Here is a 25126-nt window from a genome sequence, read left to right on the forward strand (position 1 = left end):
CATATGGTTAGCCATTCTGGGCTTACTTGACTGAGCTTGCCTCAGTAGTCTTGATACTTGTTGGCAAGCTGTATTCCACTCAGGTTCTTTGTGGAAGGAAGTGTGTGTAAGTGCACATATATAGTAAGAGAAGAGTGAATGTTAGCTTTTCCTGTGTGTGTGTGTGTGTGTGTGTGTGTGTGTGTGTGTGTGTGTGTGTGTGTGTGCTTAAATCATGTGTTTCAGGTTTTTAGGAAAAGCAGTCATAGAATGGTATTTTTTTTCCTTCAGGTCAGAGTTTTTGTCTTTGTGTGTAATTAGCCTTTACAGTGTGTTTAGAATTCTGTTTTTTCTAATTTTCTTGCTAGTACATGTTCAGTGCTTTACGAGACTGTGTGCCTGCCATGATGCATTCAAGGCATTTGGAGTCCTATGAGCTACTTCTAGATTGCTATGACAAAGAAATTATGGAAATTTTAAACGAGGTAAGACTGTATTTCAGATTGAAAGTTTAAGAGCAATGCTTTGGAAGCCAGTGTAGTGTAGTCTTCATTGAATCAGAAATTATTTAAACTGAGCTGTGTGTTCATGAAGTGTACTTGTAATTCCAGCACTCGGGAGGTTGAGGCAGGAAGATTATGAGTTCCAGGCCCTGGCCCTTGTCTCAGGAAAGCCCAAAGAAATTATTTATAAATTATAAATTATTTATAAATAAATTATAAATTATTTATAAATAAATTATAAATTATTTATAAAAAGTAAGCAAACCTCCCAGCATAATCATATTCAGTGTGATGGAATTATGACAAATTTTGTATGATCCTATTCTCTTTTTAATTGTCCTCCTATGTTATCGCACCTTGCAAATCATCATAAATACAAATTAAAAATAAAACAAATAACTGGTGTTTGGAAGATGGTTGATTGAATCACCTAAGTGGAGTGTATCTGCGTTCATGGGTGTTTTAATGTTTGTGTAACTTGTATGTTTATGTGTGTTGTCTCTCTGTACACCTGTGCTGTGTGGTGCAAGTGTCCCCACAAAGATCAACCTGGGGTGTCTGTCCTTGTTTTGAGACAGAACAGTCATTGCACAAACCAGGCTAAATGACTCTACAGAGTTTTGAGGAATTCTCTTGTTTACCATCTCATGCTAGGATCCAGCTAGGATTCTCTATCTGGTTTTATCAATGTTCTGAGGATTTGAACTCAGGTCCTCACATTTGTTTACAAGTGCTTTTAATCTGCTGATTCATTTCTAGAGTCCTCATGGTTTAAAAAATTTGTTTAGATTTATTTTATGTATATTTTTGCTGCCTGCATACAGCCCCTGTAATTTTTAATGAGAAGTATAAGGAAGTCTATTTTTCTTTATTGCATATTACAAGATCCTCCTTTTGCTGCCATTTTCCATAAAATTTATGTTTTATATTACATATTCATGTTCCTTATAGTGAAGTCATCGGTTAACTGTAAATATGGATTATTTAATTCATGAAAATGAAGTCTCAGTATTTAGCTGCCCCCTGACTTAAAAAAAACTCAGTAGTTTAAAATAGCAGAATAATTTTCCTTTTCAAACAAAAATAAAATTTTACCATTGAGGGGTTTAGCATCCTAAATCAAGAAACTAGTTGGTCAATTTCTCATCAGTGCGCTCTGAAGATCAAGGCATGAACTTGTCGGAACACTGCAGTGGGAGTGTCCTCTTGAACAACTCTCCATTACTTTTGAATAGCATTTGCTGGACAAACTGTGCAAGGAAATTGAAAAAGACTTGCGACTTTCTGTGCATACTCACTTGAAGCTGGACGACCGGAACCCCTTCAGAGTCGGCAGGAAAGACTTGGCTCTGTTTTTCTCTCTGAACCCGATTAGGTTTTTCAGTCGTTTCATTGACATTAGAGGTAAGTGCTTCCTTTGTCTCTTCTGACTCAAACAGCAGGTGACCTCAAGGGTCTTTTGCTCATTCCCAAGTTCTCCTATTGCCTAGCAGTGTAGCTCAGGGTGGCCCAGGGCCCATCTGTAACCTAGGTAGACCTCAGAGTCTCGGTCTCCTGCTGCAGCCTATCCCACCACACACAGTCCTGTGTTGTTGCTGCTGTTAAATTCTTTGAAGATAAGGTTTCACTCTCTAGCCGAGACTAGTTCTGAACTTATGCTCCTCCTGCCTCAGCCCACTCAGTGTTGAGACTAGAACCTTATTTTAAAGGAACAAATTTGATTTTAAAATCATGTACTGTTCTTTTCCTTTTTAACTTCATTTCTCTTACTGTTCCTGAGTCAAGCATGGCATTTTGTGGATTTTGTTTTGTAGCGTATGTAACTCACTATCTAGACAAGACCTTCTACAATCTCACAACCGTAGCCCTTCATGACTGGGCCACTTACAGCGAAATGAGAAACTTGGCCACTCAGCGCTACGGGTTGGTTATGACAGAGGCCCATCTTCCTAGCCAGACTCTGGAGCAGGTGTGTGCAGGGTTTCTGATGGTGTGACAGTATTAACTCATGAAATCTCTCTTTTTAACCTAGTAACATATATGCATGTATATGTATACATACATTATATTTTATTTACTAATATATATTATTAATTTAGGCTTATTTATTTTATGGATTGAATGTTTTGTCTGTATTTGTCTGTCTGTACCATGTGTGTTCCTGGTGTCCACAGAGGTCAGAAGACAATGTCAGATTCCCTGTGGATTGTACTGAGCTCCACGTGGGTTCCGGGAACAAAACCAGGTTCTCCGTAAGAGCAAATACTCTTAACCACTGAGATAGCTCTGCATCCCCTTTATGTATTTTTGTTACATAAACCTCATATTTGATAAGGATAAAATATTAAGTGATACTTAATGGGCTTTACAAAAGTATTTATCATTGTCTTCCTGGGTGTGCTTAATTCTGCTTAGCCTGTGAAAAAATGCAAGCATAAATGCACACACAGACTTTTCAGGAATGTACTAAGATAGTGAGATGACTTCTACAGAATCCTAAAAAGTATAGACAAGGCTGGATTTTAAACGGATATAGTATATTAACTTTAATAAATTAGGAAAAACAGTTGTCTATGTGCAAATTGCAAAGAAGCATTTGGTTCAATTAACTAATTTATAATATGTCAATATTTCATGAATTTAGCAAATTTGGCTGCTATTTTGTATGTAATTCTTTTTAAAATATTCATGTTAGTATTTATTTAAAAAGCATTGTCTCAAAATTTGAGGAACTGTAGACAGAAGTTTCTGTCCTTCATGGTCCTGCAGCCCCGTTTAGTCCAAACAACACACTGAGGCTTATAGTAATTATAAACCATTTGGCTGATGACTCAGGCTTCTGATTGGCTAGCTCTCTCTTAGTTATTAACCCATTTCTATTAAACTATGTATTGCCACAAGGTTGAGACTTGGCTGTAATGCTCTGGCATGTTACTCCTTTGGTGCCTACATGGCATCTCTCTTGAGACTCACTCTCTCTCTTCCTCCTCCCAGCATTCCTAGTCTGGTAGCTCTGCCTATACTTCTTGCCTGACTACTGGCCACTCAGCATTTATTCACTAACCAATAAGAAAAACATATATTCACAGCATACAGCATCTCCTCTTTTTTGTCTGAATAAAAAGGAAGGTTTTAACTTTAACACAGTAAAAATATATATATAGTTATCAAGCAGGAACTATAGTTAACAATATTTAGTCCACTAACATTTGGCAAAATTTAAAGAAAATATTTTAAGTTTTATATGTAACTTATCTTTTATCATAGCTAAGGAAAACCATAACCAAAAGTATCTGTCTTCAACTCCATCAGAGACTCTAGAAGGATAATATATAAACTCTAGAATTGAAAGAGACATCTGACTGCCTGGACAGTCACCCAAAGTTCCTCTATAGCATTGGGGCATCCATCTTTAGCCCACAGGCCCCAGTGTCTGGCAAACTTTTTGATGAAGCAGGAACCTTGAAGAACCATCCTGTCCCTTGGCAAGTTCAGCAGTCACTTTCTTTTGTAACCTGCTTGTCCAGTTTGGACAGTATGCTGTCAGGCAGTCCAGGCAAGAGCAGTTTCTTATCCAAAAGGCTATTCCTGCCATGTAAAAGAAAAACTCCATAAGGAGTTTCTTCGATGCCCATCTTCCTCTCTGACTAAATTGGTGTTACCAGGAGCAGTTGTGTCTCATTGTCAAGAAAAACCTTTAATAAACAATTTTAAATGCCATATTCTGTAGGTCTTTGAAAGGTTGCTTTTTTTTAAGGTTTTGAAGAATACCTATCCATTTGAGATATGTTGCTCTATACCTAGAAAACCTAAGTTTTGACTATGTCAATCTATAATCTGTATTTAATATATGTTATATTTTTAAATGAACTGTATAAATACAATATCTAAATAAGAATAGTAATATACATATAACAAAATTGAACTTAAATTTGTATCAATAGACCAAAATCCATATCAATGCAAAGTATTCATTTCTATATCATATTACCTTTTTTCTTTAGAAAGATATTGACTGTGATCATTAACCATTCATAGCCAACCCCATTTCAATGAAAACAAACATTTATAAACAATATTTGAGAATGTGGGTATAGTTCTTCAAACTGCTTCCTGCTGTTTGTGGGCACAGTCCAAGGGAATTTCTTTAACCTGTTATATTTATGGATTATTTCCAGGATCATTTTGTGAATCCTTTCATGCATTCATTAAGCATCTAGTATATGTTAAGAGAGTGCTGGAAATGAACCATGTTTTAGGGTTTTAGTTCATATGCTTATAGCCTAAGGGGAGATAAAAAGTATGTGTAGAAACTTTTAGGGTAGGTCATAATAAAAGATACAATCCTTAAGTGTAGTATGGTGATACTTTGAGAACTAGTTAGACAAGCTGTAGAATAATATGTCGTATGCCACTGAGTATTAAGGAAGCATGTGGAGAAAGGACTCTTAATAGAGAAAGGGTTTGGTGGCTGGAGAAATAGTTTAGCATTGAGAGCACTTAATTTTTCTTTCAATGGCCCTGGGTTTGGTTCACACTGCCTACACGCATACAATGGTTTATAACTACAGTTCCATGAGATCCAGCACCCTCTTCTGACCTTTCCAGGCACCAGACACACAAGTGGTATACAGACATACACCCATACACATTAAAAAACACAGATGCACAAGTACACATGTGTATGAGCATGTCACACATGCCTGTGATTCCAGCTCTTGGGAGGCAGGGGCAGGTAAATCTTTGAGTTTGAGGCCAGCCTGGTCTACAGAGCAAGTTCCAAGACAGCCAGGGATACACAGAGAAACCCTGTCTTGAAAAGCAAAGTAAACAAACATAAATATATATGTTCTGGGGCTGAAGACATCGCTCAGCAGTTGAGAGCATGTACTGCTCTTGCAGAGGACCTGAGTTCAGTCTCTAGCACCTACACCAGAAGGCTCACAACTGCCTGTATGTTCAGCTCCAGGTGATTTGATACCCAGTGTGCACACCCCACACACTTTCATATAATTAAAAAATTAACCTCAAAAAACTCTCTTAGCTTATTTTTTTTAATTTCTGGTGTTTAGAAGAATAATTACTTAATGATTTTGAGAATTGTATATGAAAAATAGTTCTTGTGTAATTTCTGAAAAGTAGTATGCATTTTTGCAAATGTTCTTATAGTGTCTTCCAAGTCTAGTCATTACTTTGTAAAAAAAAAAAAAATGAAGAGAAGAGACGTTGAAGGATAGTCAGGAAATAGCTGTGACTCTGGGTCTTGTGAGTCAACTTTGTTTCTGCCAATGGAGGAGGGATAAAATACAAAGCCGCCAGATTCTTGAAGTTGTTTGTATAAGTGGCTCTTGGAACTTTGGTATGTTTTATGTATGTAGGTTTTAAAAATGTTGAAAACTGTTGGGCAGCAGTGTAATCAGGAAGGTGTTATATTGGTACACATGTGACTAACCATGCTCAACTAACAGTTCTGGGGTTTCTGTGTGGATTGTGTTGTAGGGACTTGATGTTCTGGAGATTATGAGAAACATTCACATATTTGTCTCTCGGTACCTCTATAATCTCAATAATCAGGTGAGTGGAATTTAGAAAACGATTTTATTTATATTTTGTGTTTTTATGGCAAGATTTCACTCTGTAGTTCTGACTGACCTAGAGTTTACATCTAACCTAGGCTGACTTTGGGCTAATGCCTTCAAAGTATTGAGATTACAGTGATACATGACCATGTCCCTCTGGGATCCAGTTTTAAATAGGGATGGCTTTGTAATAGAATGGCTAAAAGATCAGGAATTGACTTTGCAAAGATGAAAGTTGGTATGTAAAGCAGAGAATAATTTTTTAGAGATTTTTTTTCCCCATGAGACAGGGTCTTACAGTGTAGCTCTGACTAGCCTGGGATTGGCTAAATAGACAAGGCTGGCCTTGACCGCACAGAGATCGGCATGCCAGCTGCTGGCATTAGGGTGCACCGCCACTACAGCTGCAGTTGTTGAGATAGCTGGTTATTCTTCGTTGCCATATAGTGGTGTCATCTTTTAGTGGCTTTTCAGTTAAATTACCCTTAATGGAAAGATTCTAAATTTCCTTGGGTTACTGACCAGTGTTTGGGATGGAGTGTATTCGTACTATTCATAAATTTGTTTGCATTACAGATTTTTATTGAACGGACAAGCAATAATAAACATTTGAATACTATTAATATTCGACATATTGCTAATTCAATTCGAACACATGGGACCGGGATCATGAATACAACAGTAAGCATCTTTTTGTGGATTTGGTGGGTAATAGACTCTTGTAGAATTTAGTAATTTGGAAGATTATTTTTTACAGAGTTTTTGGTAGGCACACATTGCTTCCTGCTTATATCATACCTGAATTTCCTTTTTTTTCTGATGGTATAAATAAGAATATGTTAACCATAGTGTTGAATGAGGTGGATGCTGTGATGGAAAAGGCTGTGTAAGGTCTCTAGCCTTCTGGACCATATTGTTAGCAATATAAGTCAGTACAGTGTATGTGTATGTTGGTTCTCTTACTCTCTCTGAAAATTACTTTGGAAATGAGTCACTGGGACTGGCTTGCTTAACTGTCATTAGTGATGTTTTTGAGGGGAGGGATACCTAATTATTTAATAACCATATGCATAGGCAAATTGCTAAAAGTACTTTGAATCTTACTTGGCATTACTTGTAGAAATAACTAAGCTTGTAAACTATTTTTCCTCTCATGAAGTAAGGTTAATTTTTCCAGGAGAGGAGAAAAATGGGCATGCTTAAAGAGACCATGAAACAGTTTGGAGTTAGGGAAGGGGCACGCGGAGAAGCCTGAAAAGCCAAGTGGGGATCATGTGGTCTACACCGAGGAGGTTGTGGTTTCTGAGGGGATACGTGTGATCTGATTAGTGTCCTCCAGTGTTACCAGTGCGAAGCAAAACTTAGACAATCAGCATTTAAAGATAAGGTATCCTCAGATAGAGCTCTTGTCTGAACCTTTAAGAATAAGTATTATGGAGTCCTGAGGAGAAATGCTTTCTTCCATCATAGCAAACACTCATGTAACAAATGTTTTTAGTGGATTGTATGTTTATCAGGCATTGTGTACTAAGCATGTGAGTGAGAAAAGCAGGCACAGACATTGATGTAGTTTACCTAGGAGGGAGATGAGAATCAGAGTGGCCTGTGGAATGAGAGAAAAAGAAAAGTAGAAAAGACCAAGGCTTTATACCGCAAATGTTTATGTCATAAATGAGTGTTTATACCATGAGTAAGCACCCATTTCTGTAACTGGGTAAGTATAGACAGTAAATTGGCCAACACCATTAGTAATACATGAGAGTACTAGTGTAGGGCTTAATGTAGGGCTTCCATTGCAGTATGGAATTAGTTTGATGAACTACATAACACTTGAATCACAGCTCATATCTCACATCTGAAGATTCATGAATCTGGGTTGGGCCTTCAGATAGTCATTCTCAAAGCATCTGGACTCTTAATTTCTAGAAGTGATTGCATTGTGGTTTAATGATTTGATAGTACATGTTTAAGATGTTCACTCTGTTAGAATCTAAACTTAGTGAGGACAAAGACCTCTAGCACTGGGACAGGTACTTTGCTTAGGAAAGGCTTCAGAGCCTCATAGATGGGATACTCTTTGATCCCTTCCTCCAGCATCCTGTCTCTTCTATACAGTCCTTCCAGCCTGGCAGATTAGTAATAGAGCAGCTTGCTATGGAGGAACTGGGAGACTGGTGACTGTGATTTCAATGGCTAAATACTAGGGTTGAATTGTCGGTATGATGCTTTGTTTCCCAGTGTAGGTCTTAATACTATCATGAGAGTATTTTCCTTTTTTCTCTCTCTTTTGGTAAAAGTGTATTCTGTAAATAAGACATTTCTATGAATTTGGGCAGTAAAAAACTGCTTACTTTAGCTCCGATAGTAGATGAACTTTAAAAATAGTACTTTTAGATTACTTTGTAACATTATTTGAAATTTTACATTAACTTTTTATTTTATAATTTTATAGGTTAATTTTACCTACCAGTTTTTGAAAAAGAAGTTCTACATATTTAGCCAGTTTATGTATGATGAACATATCAAATCCAGATTGATTAAAGATATTCGCTTTTTCAGGGAGATTAAGGACCAGAATGATCACAAGGTATGCTACATATTCTTAGGTACCTGGATTTGACTGCCGTGTAAATGACAGATGTTTGCGCTAGGCTCTTTGCTTACACCTTTGTGGGTAGTCTTTGCCTGTGTCTCCTGTGTCCTCCTCCTCCTGCTTCCCTATAATTTCCTTACGCTCTCTGTAGGCTTAAGCTTACTAGAACATTAAATGATACTTGTAGCCCAGATTACTTTATCTTCCAGTAATACACGTACAAAACCGTACTCGTTTTGAAGCATTTAAACAACGTCTAATGCGTGTGCCACCCTCCTCACTTCTCTCCCAGTTGTGGAGTGGAGTGTTGCGTAATGTTGTGTTGTGTAGTGTTGCATAGTGTGGTGCCCATCCTAGCTCTTCACAGCAAGCATCTTCACACGTTTAGAAAGACACCACTTTTTTATTGCAAAGGTAGAGCAGTTGTGTAACTGTTTGTATCATGCTCTTGATGTCATTGTTTTTAAGACTTAGTTACTCCAACTCATGGGTATTTTAGTTATGTCTCTCTGTCCTTAAAAACAGAGCTATATTTAACAACTCTAATTGGAGTCTGTTTCTGAAGGAAAATATCCTTGAAAAGAAATTTCTAGTGTATGAATGAGAATGAGTACTTCAAATTTCTGGCACATGTTGTCTAACACTGCAGAAATACTGCACAATTGATTTCCACCGCTAATTTTTAAAATGCTGTTTTTGTGGGCTGGGGATGTAGCCTCTTCTAAGTGGACTTGTTTGCCATGTCCCCGGTACCATAAGGAATACATACAAAAATATACCTGTGATAAGCAAAAACAACAGAACCTGTGCTCATAAACAGAATTCTGTTTTCCCTTTGCCCTCCACAGTGTTCCCACTGTGAGGTAAAGACGGTTGACCTGTAGGAAGTGGGTAGGACAGAGGGCATGACTGAAGACAGAGCTCACGTGCCTGAGGGGTTCTAGATCTGCTTGTCTTTAGAGAACTGTTTGAATGACACCCTCAGTTCCTGTATATTGGTTCCTTGGTGTACCCCATTGTAGTAAAGGATTTACTACTATACAGTGCAGTCATCAGTAGAGAAGTTTTGTAGACGTCTTTTTACTGGGATGGAAGTTACAAGTAACTGTGCTGCTACAGGGAGCTGGTGCCATTGCCGTCAGTGAGCGGCTCTTCCTTAGTCTGTCCCAGAACTTGAACCCCCTCTTCCCCCCCCAGTTGATGACGGCAACTAGAAAATTTTTTCTGTTTTGGGTTTTTTAGGCAGAGTCTCATGTGAGGGTCTTGAACTTTTGATCTTCCTGTGTTTACCTCCCAAGTGCTGTGGTCATAGGTTTGTGCCACTGAGCTTAGCATTTTAAGTGACTTATATGCATTTGGGAGGAATGTGTTTGTAAATTCTTTGGCAACAAGCCTTCAGAAACTTGATTACAAATCACTGAACACATGCAGTTAGGGCTTAGTTTCTTTTTTCAGTCTGATAGAACAGTTAGATGTTAGGAGGCTAATAACGGTGGTGCAGAAGTAAATTGAACGTCACCAGTTTGTCCCTTTAGCTAATTCTAAAACAACAGCAACAAAAGCATTGACCTTGAACACTAGAAGGGTTTGTTGTTATGCAGATTTGTCATTAAATTGACCTGAACACCAATAAGGTTTTTGTTACTATTATGTAGATTGTTATTAGACTTGAGTGATTTATTTTTTGTAAAGAATAATGTAATACAAAATTAGAAAGGACAGTGGTACTGACATGATCAATTTAGTAAGGATTTTATGTTTGAAGGGTCTAAAAATATCCTTAAATTTATCTCTGTAGTATCCTTTTGACAGAGCAGAAAAATTCAATCGTGGCATAAGAAAACTTGGAATCACACCAGAGGGGCAGAGCTACCTTGACCAATTCAGGCAGCTCATCAGCCAAATTGGTAAGTGACAAGTATTGAGAAATACAGTTCATGTATTGTTGTATGAATGTGTACATGACTTCCTCCCACTTATTAAACTATTGTGTAGAGACTGCTGATAGTTAAATAGGACTTGTTAAAACAAATTAGATACTCACTGAATAAATGCACCCCCAGAATTACATTCACACTTAAGAATCAACTGGTAAGTAAAAGTTTATACGTTTTGTGTAAATTTAATTATAGATTAAATACTGAGTGATGTAATGTTTTAGCACTGTGTCATTTTGTACTTTTGTGTAGGAATTGTTGCGTTTTAGAAGCAGACTTGATTTCTGAAATACAGTACATAATTTTTAAAGGAAGAACTGCATTTACACTCAAATATTCGCAGGCCTTGGTCTTCTCTGAGCTGTTGACATGTGTTGTCTCTGTTAATGCCGTCACTGAGAGCCTGTGAAGCAGGCTGAAGAGACACTAAGACATCAGGTGCTGCTGACACTTGAGGCAACAGTTGATCCCTGTCTGACATTTGTTGATCATGCTATCAGGGTATGGCTTTGTGAGGCAGCACCCATAGTATAGGAAATATTATTTCCATTTACTCATCCTAGAGGATTTATTTATGACAAGTAAATGTTTTAGATGCTGATGTGACAATAATTTATAGAGTTTGATCTAGGCCACAGCTAACAAATGGTAGAATCCAGATTTGAACTCAGTAGTCTGACTAGGGTTTTTGCTTTTAGTACTATTGTTGACTTGCCTCTTAGATTTTAATTAGTCAGCACTAACTTAAAACAGTCAAATTAGGTCTTTAATTTATAAAAGATGTGTGTTATGGGACCAGAGAAATGACTCAGTGGTTAAGAGCACTGGGTGTTCTTCCAGAGGACCCAGATTTAATTCCCAGCACCTACATGGTAGCTTACAACTTTCTGTATGGAACTCTAGTTCCGGGGGATCTGACATCCTCACACCAGTGCACATAAAATAAATTTTATATTTTTTAAAAAACTTCCAGAGATATGACACATTCTAATGCATAACTTTTAAAAATGCGTGTTACATATTTTTAAACACACCTGAACAAGTGGAATAGGTCTTAATCATCCTTACGGTGTAGCATTAATATCAGAACTGTAATGCTTATGAAATATTAACTGTTACCTTTTTATTTGGCCTGTTCTTTTTCTCCCAAATAATTTCATTTCCATTATATATTGAATTCCTATTGTGACACAGGACATGTTTGATCTAGGGATGGGACAGTGAAGAGGGCAAATGTCATACTCAGTGGATCCTTATCCTAGTTGGGGAGAAAGACAGACAAAAAGATGGGCTGTCCGTTAAGAAACTAGGTAAAATGTAATGGGGCTGGGTGTCCTGTGCAGTGATACTCAGGGAGACTTTCAGGGAAGTGAAATTGGAACAGGGACCTGAGTGATGGGACAGAATAAACTGTGTGTATGTGGGGAACGAGCATCAGGCGGGCAGTCAGATGTGTAAAAGCCGTGAGTGTCCAGGCGTTTTTTGAGGGATAGTCTGGAATAGGGCTGAAATGAAGCGAATGAAGTCCTGAGTAGCAAGGTTCGCATAGGACAGCAGTTGGTCAGGGTCTTGTAGTGCTGTGCTGACACATGGACATGGATGCCATTCTGAGGGGAAACTGTTGTCGTTTTCAGAAGGACATGACACTCCCCAGTTGATGGGATCCTTAAGTTGATTAATGGAGGGGTGCTGTGGAAAGTCAAGTCAGCCATTGCACACAACAGTGACCTAGGCAAGAGACTTTGGTAGAATAGGCAATAGCTGGTTTTGAACCTCTTTTTTCCATGCCTATTGCTCCTGTAGTTTGCCCAGGGTTCTCAGTCATTAGATAGGTATGCTACCACTGAACTGTCTTCAGCTGGATTCTGGCTCTGTTTTCGTGGTAGAGCCAGTATGATTTGTCCACTGATTGGGTTGAGATGTGAAAGGGAGAAAGGAGTCGGGACGGTGTCAGCGCATTTGCTCCCAGCAACTGCGTGGACATAATTGCCAGTCTCTGAAAGAGGAAATACAGTTGGGGCTAAAGGTCTTTGGTGTGACTTGGGTGTCATTAAAATTTTAAATTTGTCTTTGGTGTATAGGTATTAGTACTTGATAAGAATTTTAGAGATCAGAGGAGTCCAGGCTAGGGAGACAAATTTGGGAGATACCAAGTAAAGATTTCCTGACAGCACTTCAGAGGGAGTGTGTGAGAGTGTATGGGAAGTTATATTGTAATTTTAAAATGTTTGATCATTTTAATGAAGCTAGCAATTAATGATTTTATCAATTCAATTACATTTATGTTAAATTATTGATGTTTATGTGTGTCTAAATCTAACTTTTAAATGCATAACTCTGCAACAGGCTTCCTTTTTATGGAACAGAAACTAAAATTAAAATATAACAGAATATTTTCGTGTTTGGTAGTGGAGACTTCTCAGTTGACTGCTTTATGTAACTTATCCTGATTGTGAGATTGCTCATATAACGATGTGCTTTTTTTTGTGTGTGATTTTTGAAGGTAATGCTATGGGCTATATAAGAATGATAAGATCTGGTGGTCTTCATTGTAGCAGCAATGCCATTAGGTATGGATTCAAACATGATTTCTACTTTGTTTGTGAATTTGTATCTTTCTTTCATAACACTGTAGACAAAGGTATTTGTCCTTTTTAGTACATTTTGAAGCTGTGAATCTTTTGCCCTCTGCCCCCTTGATGAGTATTCAGTAAACGGTTTACTTCCTAATGAAGAAAATGTTAATCCTGACACCTGAGGAATTTTTCCTCTTGCACATTAAGATTAGGGACTAGAGAAACAATGCAGCATTTACTCCTCCAGAGTACTTGGGTCCGTTCCCAGCATCGATGCGGCTGCCAACGACTGGCTACAGTTCCAGATCCAGGGAATCCGCAGCCTCTTTCAGCCTCCACAGGCGTGGCACATAAAATAAAAATAGATAAATCTGTTAAAAAGATTTTTTCCCCCTGAGACAGGGTTTCTCTGTGTAGCTTTGGAGCTTCTCCTGGCACTCGCTCTGTAGGCCAGGCTGGCCTTGAACTCATGGAGATTCACCTGCCATTGCCTCCCAAGTGCTGGGACTAAAGGCGTGGGCCACCACCTCCCAGCTAAAAAAATTTTTTTAAAAGAAAAGACTATTTTAAAAAATATTTCTTTAAAGTATAGTAAATTGATTTTTATCAGTATAACTACTGATTGTAAAGATGGCATGATTTTTGAATATCAAAATGTGATCACATAGAAGACTTGATGTGAAACGAAAGTGATATTGACAATATTACCTGAAGTGCAGTTTTCCTAAATCCCTTTTGCTGTTCCACAGTACTTTTCTGGTGTGTGTTGCTTATATATTTTACTTGCCCCCATGAATTCCTTCTCAAATTGTTACATAGATTCGTGCCAGATCTTGAAGATATTGTGAGTTTTGAAGAGCTAGTAAAGGAAGAAGGGCTTGCAGAAGAAACACTCAGAGCAGCCAGGTAAGCCGGGGAGTGAAGATATGCTTCCAGCAGACACCACCAGGCAGTGAAAAGACAGCTGTGAGGGTGTTGGCAGTCTCAGCTTCGGAAATACATTGTTTCTAAGATCTTTCCCACTTGAGCAAACAGTGATCTGGCCATGCTGTCCACAGCAGCCATCAGTTACATACTCCTGTGTGGAGTGACTGACCTGACCTCGTTTGTAAAACTAACTCAACCAGTGCTGAAGACATGCTCAGCGGTTAAGAGCACTTGCTGCTGTTGTAGAGGACTTCATTTCCCAGCTGCCACATGGAAGCTCTGTGGTAATGACTACAAAGTTAGTGGAGGCCTGCTTCCAACAAAGAGTTGGATATACAGATGATCCCTGAACTAAGTAATTTTAACTTTAATCTCTCTGATGTTATAAAAATGATAAGCATTCCATTGAAACCATATTTCTTGTTTTTTAGCTTGGTTCTTTTTCCAGGCAAACACTGCAGTGTAATTGTGGTGTCAGGCAGGGGCAGCAGGGAGCCCCAGCCAGCCTGGAGACGCATAGGGAACCACAGGATGCGCTGCAGCAGTGTGGTCTGCGGCTACGCTGTGCTGTTCGGTAGCTTAGGGGTGCTCAGTGCAGTTCTACTTCATTTTCCACTTAACCGTGGTGCCAGTTTGTTAGGCGTAACCAGTCACGGGTGAGGAGCATCTGTAGTTTGTTGGATGTAACCAGTCAGAGGGGAGGAGCATCTGTAGTTTGTTAGGTGTAACCAGTCAGAGGGGAGGAGCATCTGTAGTTTGTTAGGCGTAACCAGTCAGAGGGGAGGAGCATCTGTAGTTGCATCATTTGCATCTCAGAGAACCTTCTGCTGTTGGAGATTGAGAATCCTAGTGGTTATACTTAATCCCCCAGCCATGGCAGCTGCTGGTTCTGAAGATCGTAAGAGAAGTTCAGCTCCTGAAAAAGGACCAGATGGAGGGTTAACAGATGCTAGAACCAGTAGTGAGGAGGGTTAATGCAGCAGAGTATATGTGTAGTGAACATGGGTACTCAAGTAGAGACCCAGTCAACAAGATCTAGTGGGTAAAATGCCCTGATTTTAAGCCTCAGAGCCCACATGATAAAACAAGGAAACCAGCTCCTGAAGTTGTTCTCTGATATTTACATGCTCATGCACTTGCTTGTACACACACACACACACACACACACACACACACACACACGCATGCATACCTATACACTTTAGAAAAATACTTTGGAAAAATGGATGGCTCAGCAAATAGGAGCACCTGCCACTTAGCCTAACAACATGGGTTTCACTTTGAGAACTCACTTGGTGAAAAGAAACTGACTCCCACAGGTTCTCTTCTGATTTGCACACAGGTGTGTGTAAGTGTGACTGGCACATGCACAGTCATACACATGTGTGCATGAACACAATGAATAATGCAAAAAGGAAAAGAACTATAAACTACTCTTTAAGCCTGAGGATGATACTGTATTCTACTTTGGGGACTAAATTCATTGAGTAATACTGATTAGTTTCTGCTCATTCTGAAGTCCAAGGAAATTTCATGCTGTGTCTTGATTTGGAGTGGCGTTACTTAACCCAGTGAGAGTGAGAGACCTGGATCCTTAAAAAGCCACACCTTTGAAAAGGAACCAAGGAATGTTTTGTTTTGTTTTGTTTTGTTTTGTAGGCATTTGGACTCAGTCCTCAGTGATCATACCCGAAATTCTGCTGAAGGCACAGAATATTTCAAAATGCTTGTAGATGTTTTTGCTCCAGAATTTCGAAGGCCAAAGAATATACATCTCCGAAATTTCTATATCATTGTCCCACCTCTAGTGAGTATTTGAAAAATTAGAAGTAAGTTTTTAATATGTGTAAATACAGATTGAGTTTCCATAAAGCATGAAGTATATTCATACCTCTGGCTGTCAATGCAATTGTGATGAGAGCTTGGACTTGCAGTAGAAGGTTCACAGCTGACAGGTTCTTACTAATGACAAGAGAAAGCCTGCTATTGTCAGTCACTTGAGAGTATGTCCTTACATGTCTGCCATAGATTCTTTACACAGAATTTTGCCATATAATCATTTTAACTACTTCCATAGATTAATTTATTATAATGTCAGTTTTTTCCAACATATCTTTTTGTGATAACTTCTCTTTTCAATTGTAAATACTGGCATCTGTAATAAATTTGTAATGCTCCTAAAATATTTGTTTTCTTTGCTAATTCCATAGTTGCTATCTAAAAAGCTATCACAATTTAAATTATAGAAACAATTATTGCAGTGAAAGAAATGCAGTAACATATAGGAAGGTATATGTTAACAATAAATCTGTTCTTAGAAGGTTTCTGTACCAAATGTTTCTTTCAAGTTTTTTTTAGTAGATATCTTTAGAATCTGAACATCTACAGGCATGTGATAGGTTTTTATTACATCTGATTTGGATCCAGAGTAGTTTTTCTAGTTTGGGGTGTGGCTCACTCCATGGATTGCTTTTCTAGCATGAGTCCCTGGATCCTACCCCCAACACTGCATGTTCTGGATGTGGTGGTCCATTCTTGTAATCCCTGCTCTGGAGAGGTAGGGAAAAATAGGAGGATCCAGAGCTCAAAGGTACCCCTGGCTAGCTTGAACTATATTTGATAGTGTTACAAAACAAGCAATAACAAAAACTCCTGGAGACGTGGGTCAGTGGGTACAAGCACTGGCTCTTTTTCCAGAGGACCCAGGTTTGATTCCAAAACCTACATGGTGGCTCAGAGCTGTCTGTATCAACAGTACCAGGGGATCTACACCCCCTTCTGATCTCTGTGGGCTCTGCATGCGTGTGGTGCCAAACATGCTTACACATAAAAACAAAATAAAGATTTTTAAATGCTCAAAATAAAGACCCTCTTTCCCCGAATCACTAATTACATAGTATAGGAGCATCATCACCTATTAGAAATTGTTACGCACCATGGAACACCTTTATCATCATATTTTCTGTTTCATACATTTATTGTTTATTGCTAGTTTTATAATTCTGATGTGTCAGAGATGCTCATATACATCTGCTGAGTGCCAAGGTTAAAGATGTGTGCTATTTGGTAATACTGTGCTAACTACTTGAATTCCCCCATGTTTTTTTTTTTTTTTTATCTGGAGAACATTATATTCAGGTCATGCATGGTAGACAGCCATGAAACCATTGGTGAGTTTGGGAAGAGTCTGGATTTTTTTTTAAATTCAGGTGTATAAACTAAGTGTAGTACAAAGACATGGTGTGCTATTTTTTGTGCTTTATAGTCTGAGTTCAGGGGGAGAAGATAAATATAAATGAGCTGCCAAAATACTTAAATGGTAGTCATAAAGACTTCCCAGATTGATTATGATTGTCAGATATTTTATAGTTAGTGAGAGCCGCTACTAAATAAGTAGTGCTTTAGGATGAGCTGTGAAGGCAAAAGGAAGGATTGCTTTGTTAAAAGTGCTTGTGTTTTGAGGTAAAGTGAAACCATTTTCTGCTCCCCATGTTTCCTTGTGTTTGACCTTGGGTCTGAATCTTTCAAGAGTCAGTGTTCTCTAAACTGTGCACGGTTCCAGTGAACATTGGGCAAGGGTAAGTATCAATGGAGGGAATTCTCCTCAGAGGACTTGGCAAAAAAGCCCTCAGCAAGAGGCAGTTTACCCAGGAGCTGAGAAGAAATTCTGTTTGTAGTTCTTGGAATGTCTGCTATAGCAAATTCAGATTGTATTAGCTCAATTGTTTTTCTGTATCTTATCTCCTTTTAGACTCTCAACTTTGTGGAACATTCTATAAGCTGTAAAGAGAAATTGAATAAAAAAAATAAAATAGGAGCTGCATTTACTGATGATGGTTTTGCCATGGGTAAGCTTAATAGAACTATTTTCCCATCAATTTTGTGTCTCCTTAAAGTGGGTTCTCAGAACAGTTGTTTGAAAGTAGATTTACACATTCCTTATAACAGGTCGTTTCCTCTAAGCAGTGCTTATGGTTAGCGCTTGCTGTAAAGGAGGCCCTTTCTATCATCGGGTGTTGTCCTTTGATACCAGTAGGACACAGATACTGTTGGTCTAGTTTGCACTTCTGTTAGGCTTGCTTTGTTGTGGTTTTAGTTTTACATCTTATGTTTGCTTTCATTGGTGCCTCTGAAGCTTCCTCATTTCTCTTCTGTCTGTCTTTGTAAGTTTGTATCGTGAACATGTATAACTCTGGTTTCTTTTTTTTTCTTTTCTTTTTTTTGGGGGGGTTTCGAGACAGGGTTTCTCTGTATTGTTTTGGAGCCTGTCCTGGAACTTGCTCTGTAGACCAGGCTGGTCTCGAACTCACAGAGATCCAGCTGCCTGTGCCTCCCGAGTGCTGGGATTAAAGGCATGCGCTACCACCGACAGGCATAACACTGGTTTCTTGATGACATCCATGATTGTGTTTTCTATTCTTTTTATATATATACTTTTCACCTCCCCCCCTCCTTAAACCAAGAAGACATTCTGAATCACTTTATCATTCCTGCTGTGAAATATGATTTAAAAGTGTTGATTCAAATGACTAGCTTAGTGCTTGGAGCTGTGGGTGCAGGAGAAAGAAGAACTTCTGAACTCAGCTGAAATTTAAATTTTGTTTTGCTAATGATTGTAGGTGTGGCTTATACCTTAAAGCTTTTGGATCAGTACCAGGAGTTTGATTCACTTCATTGGTTCCAGTCTGTTAGAGAAAAATACATAAAGGAAATAAGAGCCGTTGCTAAGCAACAGAATGTGCAGTCAACGAGTCAAGATGAAAAATTGCTACAGACCATGAACCTCACTCAGAAGCGATTAGAAGTCTATCTACAGGTAATGGCCCTGGGATCCAGATCTCTGTGCATTACACTTGATATCTGAAGCCATATGAGATTATAGCAGGGAAAAGAATGCATGTTAGAATTGATATTTGGAAGCCATTTGGTCATATAAAATAACAGATTGGACTGGGCAACATGGCTCAGTGGCTAAAGCCGGAGGACTGGAGTTCAGAGCCCCAGAACCTGTGGGAAAGTCGGGGAGGCATAGTTGCCTGCAGTCCTGGCACTTAGAAGGCAGATTCAGGAAGTGCCTTCCTGCAGACTGGCTACCCAGTCTACCCAGCATCAGTGAACCCCAGGTGTGAGTGACAGAGCAGGCCTTATTTATGAAGTAGAGAGTGATTGAGGAAGACACTTAACTTCAACCCCCCCCACACACACACTCATTCACACTCACACATGCATGCATAGATACCCAACCACACATGTGAACAGACTTGGGCACACCATACACACATGTGCACAAGAATGGCCAGGGTACTTGAAACTCCTTTAGAGATATTAAAGTACAACTTTGTTGTTTTGCTGTAACTATTTCCCTTTTTATTTAAAATTTTCTCATGTAGGAATTTGAACTGCTTTATTTCTCACTGAGCAGTGCAAGAATTTTCTTCAGAGCAGACAAGACTGCAGCTGAAGAGAACCAAGAAAAGAAAGAGAAGGAAGGTTAGTGAGTGTCATAGTTGTGCAAAGACCAGTAAGTCTTGACACAGACACTGGTGTTCTATTTTCTTGTCAGCTATCTTAGAAAATAACAAGCACCTTGAAGTACATCTTTTACTAATACATGTGATGTGGAAGAAATAAATTCAACATGCTGCCTCCTTTTTCTTACTGCTCAAGCGAATGTCAGGAGGGAAGGGACAGGGAGGGACGGAGGCGCATTCACTGCAGCTGGAAACAGCTGTGCCGCATAGATGACAGTGGTGGTGAGGGGTGTGTCATCCTAGGATGTGGAGTGCCATGGTAAACAGCGTCCACTCTGCGTAGTGACGGCCACACAGCAGGGGTGCTGCGCCGCTAGGGAAAGCTTGTGCCCATGCTAGTCTGTAGGATGGTGGAGGTTACACACTCATTCAGTCTGCAGGGTGGTGGAGGTTACACACTCATTCTAGTCTGCAGGGTGGTGGAGGCTGACACACTCATTCAGTCTGCAGGGTGGTGGAGGCTGACACACTCATTCAGTGTGCAGGGTGGTGGAGGCTGACACTCAGTGTGCAGGGTGATGGAGGCTGACACACTCAGTGTGCAGGGTGATGGAGGCTGACACACTCATTCAGTGTGTAGGGTGGTGGAGGCTGACACACTCAGTGTGCAGGGTGATGGAGGCTGACACACTCATTCAGTGTGCAGGGTGATGGAGGCTGACACACTCATTCAGTGTGCAGGGTGGTGGAGGCTGACACACTCATTCAGTCTGCAGGGTGGTGGAGGCTGACACACTCATTCAGTGTGTAGGGTGGTGGAGGCTGACACACTCATTCAGTCTGCAGGGTGGTGGAGGCTGACACACACATTCAGTGTGCAGGAGTCCTGCTCAGTGTCTCACACTCAAGGTCCCCATTTCTCTCAGACTTGACGTGGGAGAATAATTGTCTTCTCTGAGAAACATGTGGTTCATTTTTCTCTATTACGTAGGTACAGGAACTAGGTGTCACTTAGAATGTTGTGGTTTTTTTGTTATGTTAATTTTCATAAATTGAGATGTAAACATTTTCATATTTTGTTGTTGTTTTTGCAGTGAGCAGAGGCTGTTCATTTGAGTAGACTTATGTGAACCAGTTTATGCGCTGCATATGTTAAAGGTTACTTATCAATCAGCGCTAGGTTTTAGAAGCATATCCTGTTTATATCCTGGTTTTTTTTTTTTTAACTATGCAGGTATTTTTAAAATCTGGACTAACAAGCATGTGCTGAAAATGACTCCAGATGCTTAGTCTATGTAAAGTGGCAACTTGTCCATGTACTGTGGGTTCGTGTTCAAGACAACATAAGCAGGGCAGACGCATCTGAAAGTATGAGCTGGGATCATGTAAATTGTGAAGAAACAGCTATTGCTTTGATTTCCCAAGGCATTTCATAGTGCAGCTGACTGAGCAGACTGCAAGTGGGCACCCCCGAGCCTGAAGACAGCCACAGCCAGTCTGACCGGCAGGCTCACGGGGTGGCACTACATGCTGTGTCTCGTTCTTCAGGCACTACTAGCTGCCTGCTGACGTGACTCACAGACTGAGTCAGTCTTCTCATTCTGACTCTGTTGAGCTACAGGCGACTCTGTGTAAGAGCTGCTTCGTAAGTCACCTGTTGGCATACAATGTGTGTTAACGTACATTTTGCACAGAGTGCCAATTTGTTGGCACAAACAGTAAAAGATTTCAGTGGTGGCACACACCTTTAATTTCAGCACTTGAGAGGCAGAGGCCAGCCTGGTCTACAGAGAGTTCCAGGGCAGCCAGGGCTACACAGAAAAACCCTGTCTCAAAAAGCCATAAATAAATGAATGAATGAATGAATGAATAAATAAACAAACAAATAAATAAATGAGTAAAATTATGAGCTGGGACAATGGCTCATGCCTATAATCTTAATATTTGTGAGGCTGAAGCAGAAAGGGCTACCATACCATGGGCTGCATAACTCTAGACGAGTCTGGCCTGAAAGTCTAAAAAAAATAAAATAAGGGGCTGGGGATTGAACCTGAGTTGGAATCTCCAGCATACACGTAAAAGCCAGGTCTGGTGGCACATGTCTGCAAACCCAGATCACCAGTGGGGGCTCACTGGCCAGCCAGTCTAGCCAAGCAGAAAACCCTGGATTCTGTCAAAAACGAGGGGCTGAAGAGATGTCTCTGAAGTTAAAAGCACCGGGGCTCTTTCAGACGACCTGGGTTTGGGGTCACTTATGAGGATCCACATGGCAGTTCACAGCCATCTATAACTCCAGTTCTAGAGGATCTGAAACCTTCTTCTAGCCTCCTTGGGCACCATGCGTATGCGTAGGCAAAATGTCCATACACAAGTGAAAACAATTAAATAAAAATATTTAAATGAGGAAAATGCTCAGTGTCCATCATCTGGTTTCCATGTGTGAGTATATGTACACATACACATGTGTGCACATACATCCATACCATACAAAAAAACTAAGTAAAATGAATACTCTTCGCTGATGGCAAATTACTCATCTGGACTTGTGACATCCACATCTAGCTGTGTTTTCATCAGTAATGCCAGTATATCACAATGGTGGTTTCTTGTCTGGCTTAGCTGGATGGAAGGAAGAGTTCTTAATATTTAAACAAAGTAAGATAATTTGTGATGTTAGAAAAATACTTCATGGATGAAACTTTATAAATTGATATTTAGTAGTATAGGCTCTTTCAAATTGTATTTTTTTTTTAGTTGACAAATATTTCCATTGACATTTGCACTCTTGCTTTCAGAGGAAACTAAAACAAGCAATGGAGATGTTCCTGAGAGCACTGTGTCTGCGGATCCTGTTGTGAAATGATGGTATGAAATCATCAGAATTGTCATGATACTTTTCCAGTGACATGGATGATACAGACTGCTTGATCAATTATCATTTCCTAGGTCACATCATGGAAAATTCTGTGTGACAATGCTCTGGAGTCAAGCCCATTTTATTTCTAATGCTCTTGTTTTCAAGGGCTGAGAAGCAGATACTAAATTTGGTTCTTTGGAGTGTAGGCTGAAGATGCTCCTACAAAACTCTTTGACATGAAGCTATGGAAGGGAAAGCCCAGATTCCCATGCTTCCCATTTCCTGTATTCTGTGTACTTCTGATTTGGGTGTGTCTTTGATCCATGTTGATCTCAAATCATGGGAAAGTCAGTTCATATACTGTACACAGCCAGTAAATACTGGATTTAAAAGGAATTGAGCTTGAAATTCATGAAGCATCTGTGTCAAAGACTATGAGTGTGCATTGATGCTGAAGGTGAGGCGGGGTGACTGTCCGTGCAGTGTGGCTAACTGGTGATCCTTCCTGTGTTGTTCAATTCCATGTGACTCACGTGAGCTGCTGATGTCTTTGATGAGACATTTTATAATAGTTTACATTGCTTTGGGAACATTTATCCTCCAATGGTTGCTTTAAATTTAAGAGTTACTTAACCGTCAAAGAAAACTCAGATTAAGCCATAGATTCCCACTGGAAGCTTCACTAAGTCTGAAAGCACTCTGTGATACTGGGGAAAAAAAAAGAATGAATTATCCTACATCCAAACTCAGGTTTCTTCATTACATTAAATTGAAATTTTGGTGGCAGTTTAGACAGACTTTTTACTTTAAGTCCAGTGTGATCTAAGACATGGTTAAATAATAACTGCACTGTGGCAGGCTTTCAGTCATTAACCACTGTGAGAATGAGACTGTAGTAAAAGAATGAAAGATTGTGAGTAAATTCAGTTCCCAACAAGCTACTAGCTTTATTTTTGTAAAGTATGCTAATTAATAGTTGAGTGGATTAATCATGGCCTTTTTGAACATACAATAAGATGATGCCTTTGGGATGAAAAGAACAGTTTAAAACTTTAAGTGTAATGCAGACATTTTTGGAAATGCTTGTTTTTCTATTGCATTTGCCTGCTTAACCATTTCTTTGGGTAAACCTTGCAAATAATCCTAACACTTAGAACTCTGACATTGTTCCTTAGTCCCAACTTTTGGAGTGGAGTTAGAAGGCCGTGCCTGGACTTACTGGTTAGGCTTGGGAACATTCCCAGCCCAAGCTGAATACTATGACTGTTAAGTCAGAAGAAACAGAATAGGTTGGAAATTTTTTTATTATGTAAACATGGCTTAGAGAATTATGAACAAAGGATGGATTAAAGGCATTTAATGTTTGTAACTGATACTAACTGTAGAGATGGCCCTAAAGCATGCTGCATAATTAATAATTTATATTTTCTTTATTATAAATGTTTATATTAATAATACTGGATTTGATTATATCAGATTAGTCACCATTTTATAGTACCGGTATTTTCTTTTTTTAAAAATGTTAATTGTTCATTATTCCTACACATTAGAGTTCACATACTGACCCCCACACACACTTACAGTTGGGAAGAAAGTGACCTATAATTGTTTTACCTTTAGTTAGAAATGTCACTACAGTCTGATAAATCATAAGTTTGTGTATTTGAAATAAAATCTCTGAAGAGATTTAAATGATATTTAACTGCAGAGCAACAGGGCTTCAGTGTATTCACGCTTTAGTTAATGGATGATGCTTTTCCTTGCTAACAGTATTTTTTCATGCATACTGTAATTTAAATATTAACATGAGTGTTTTGTTGTAAATTCACAGAAAACTTAATGATGTTCCAATTCTCAGGAATTAAGAGCTAACCATAACATTGTCAGTTCTGATTAGATTTTGTAAAAGACAGTAAGTTTGTTATCTCACTTGGGGGGGTCTCCTTTTCCTCAGCTCTAATAGAATATATTATGTAAATAGTAAAACATTAATAAATATAATTTCAGAATTGTTCTTTCCTTGAATGTTTATAGCCAGAATTGAATGTCTTCAGCAGTAGGTGTTGTTAATGTGGTTTTGTGGTGTGTGGCTTAGTCCCACTACCTTAGAAGTCCCCACTGCTGCCCACCTCCTGTGGGATCAGGTGGTGATCATCTGTCCCTGCATTGTCTCAGCCTTTTTTCCAAGTAATACAGTTAATAGAAACTAATCTGTTGTGACTTTATGCCTTTAGTTCAGTATTCTGAAGTTCTTTCATGTTGATCCATAGCTATAGTTGATATAGTTTTTCTTCTGTCATCTCTGGTTACATGTATGTCAGGGTTTTATTCTTGTGTTGATGGCTGGGTTTCTGTATCTGGGATAGTATAATCATTTCTATGTGTGTCCTGGGGTGTTTATTGAAACTAAAAGGTGCTAGGACAGGTGCATTTTGGATTGCAATATGGAATCTTCCATAGATATGATCTGTTGCTTTATTCCTGCCATTTGCTATATGTAATTTTTACTTCTTGGTTGTTTGAGACAGCATATTTGTTTCTATGCCCTTGGAACCGATGAGACTCTTGCCCTCCTGTGTCCTAACAAAGTATATTATTTAGGTACTTGGTCTTGTGTGTTTCGTTGTCAGTTCCTGTTTTTACTCTGTCCGTGGTGATTTGGGCATGGTTAGTTTGACTACAGTCTTTTTGTTTGCTTCAGGTT

The 25126-nt window shown here is 39.1% G+C and overlaps 1 protein-coding gene across 3 annotated transcripts in view; it reads left to right on the forward strand.

Moving 5' to 3' along the window:
* Window positions 1-24431, forward strand: part of Washc4 (WASH complex subunit 4) — a 57141-nt gene extending 32710 nt beyond the window's left edge. For all 3 annotated transcript variants that reach the window (XM_005083783.4, XM_040755199.1, XM_013123355.3), the window contains 14 exons: window positions 348-464; window positions 1718-1886; window positions 2297-2451; window positions 5982-6056; window positions 6638-6742; window positions 8514-8648; window positions 10453-10561; window positions 13095-13161; window positions 13987-14073; window positions 15754-15901; window positions 17846-17942; window positions 18714-18910; window positions 19485-19584; window positions 22361-24431. In XM_005083783.4, the coding sequence (XP_005083840.1) occupies window positions 348-464; window positions 1718-1886; window positions 2297-2451; window positions 5982-6056; window positions 6638-6742; window positions 8514-8648; window positions 10453-10561; window positions 13095-13161; window positions 13987-14073; window positions 15754-15901; window positions 17846-17942; window positions 18714-18910; window positions 19485-19584; window positions 22361-22428 (1629 nt within the window). In that variant the 3' untranslated portion in view covers window positions 22429-24431. The remainder of the gene's footprint in view (window positions 1-347; window positions 465-1717; window positions 1887-2296; window positions 2452-5981; window positions 6057-6637; window positions 6743-8513; window positions 8649-10452; window positions 10562-13094; window positions 13162-13986; window positions 14074-15753; window positions 15902-17845; window positions 17943-18713; window positions 18911-19484; window positions 19585-22360) is intronic.
* The last annotated feature ends 695 nt before the right edge of the window (window positions 24432-25126 follow it).

Source organism: Mesocricetus auratus, unplaced genomic scaffold (genome assembly GCF_017639785.1).
Source record: "Mesocricetus auratus isolate SY011 unplaced genomic scaffold, BCM_Maur_2.0 Super-Scaffold_100011, whole genome shotgun sequence".
NCBI lineage: Eukaryota > Metazoa > Chordata > Mammalia > Rodentia > Cricetidae > Mesocricetus > Mesocricetus auratus.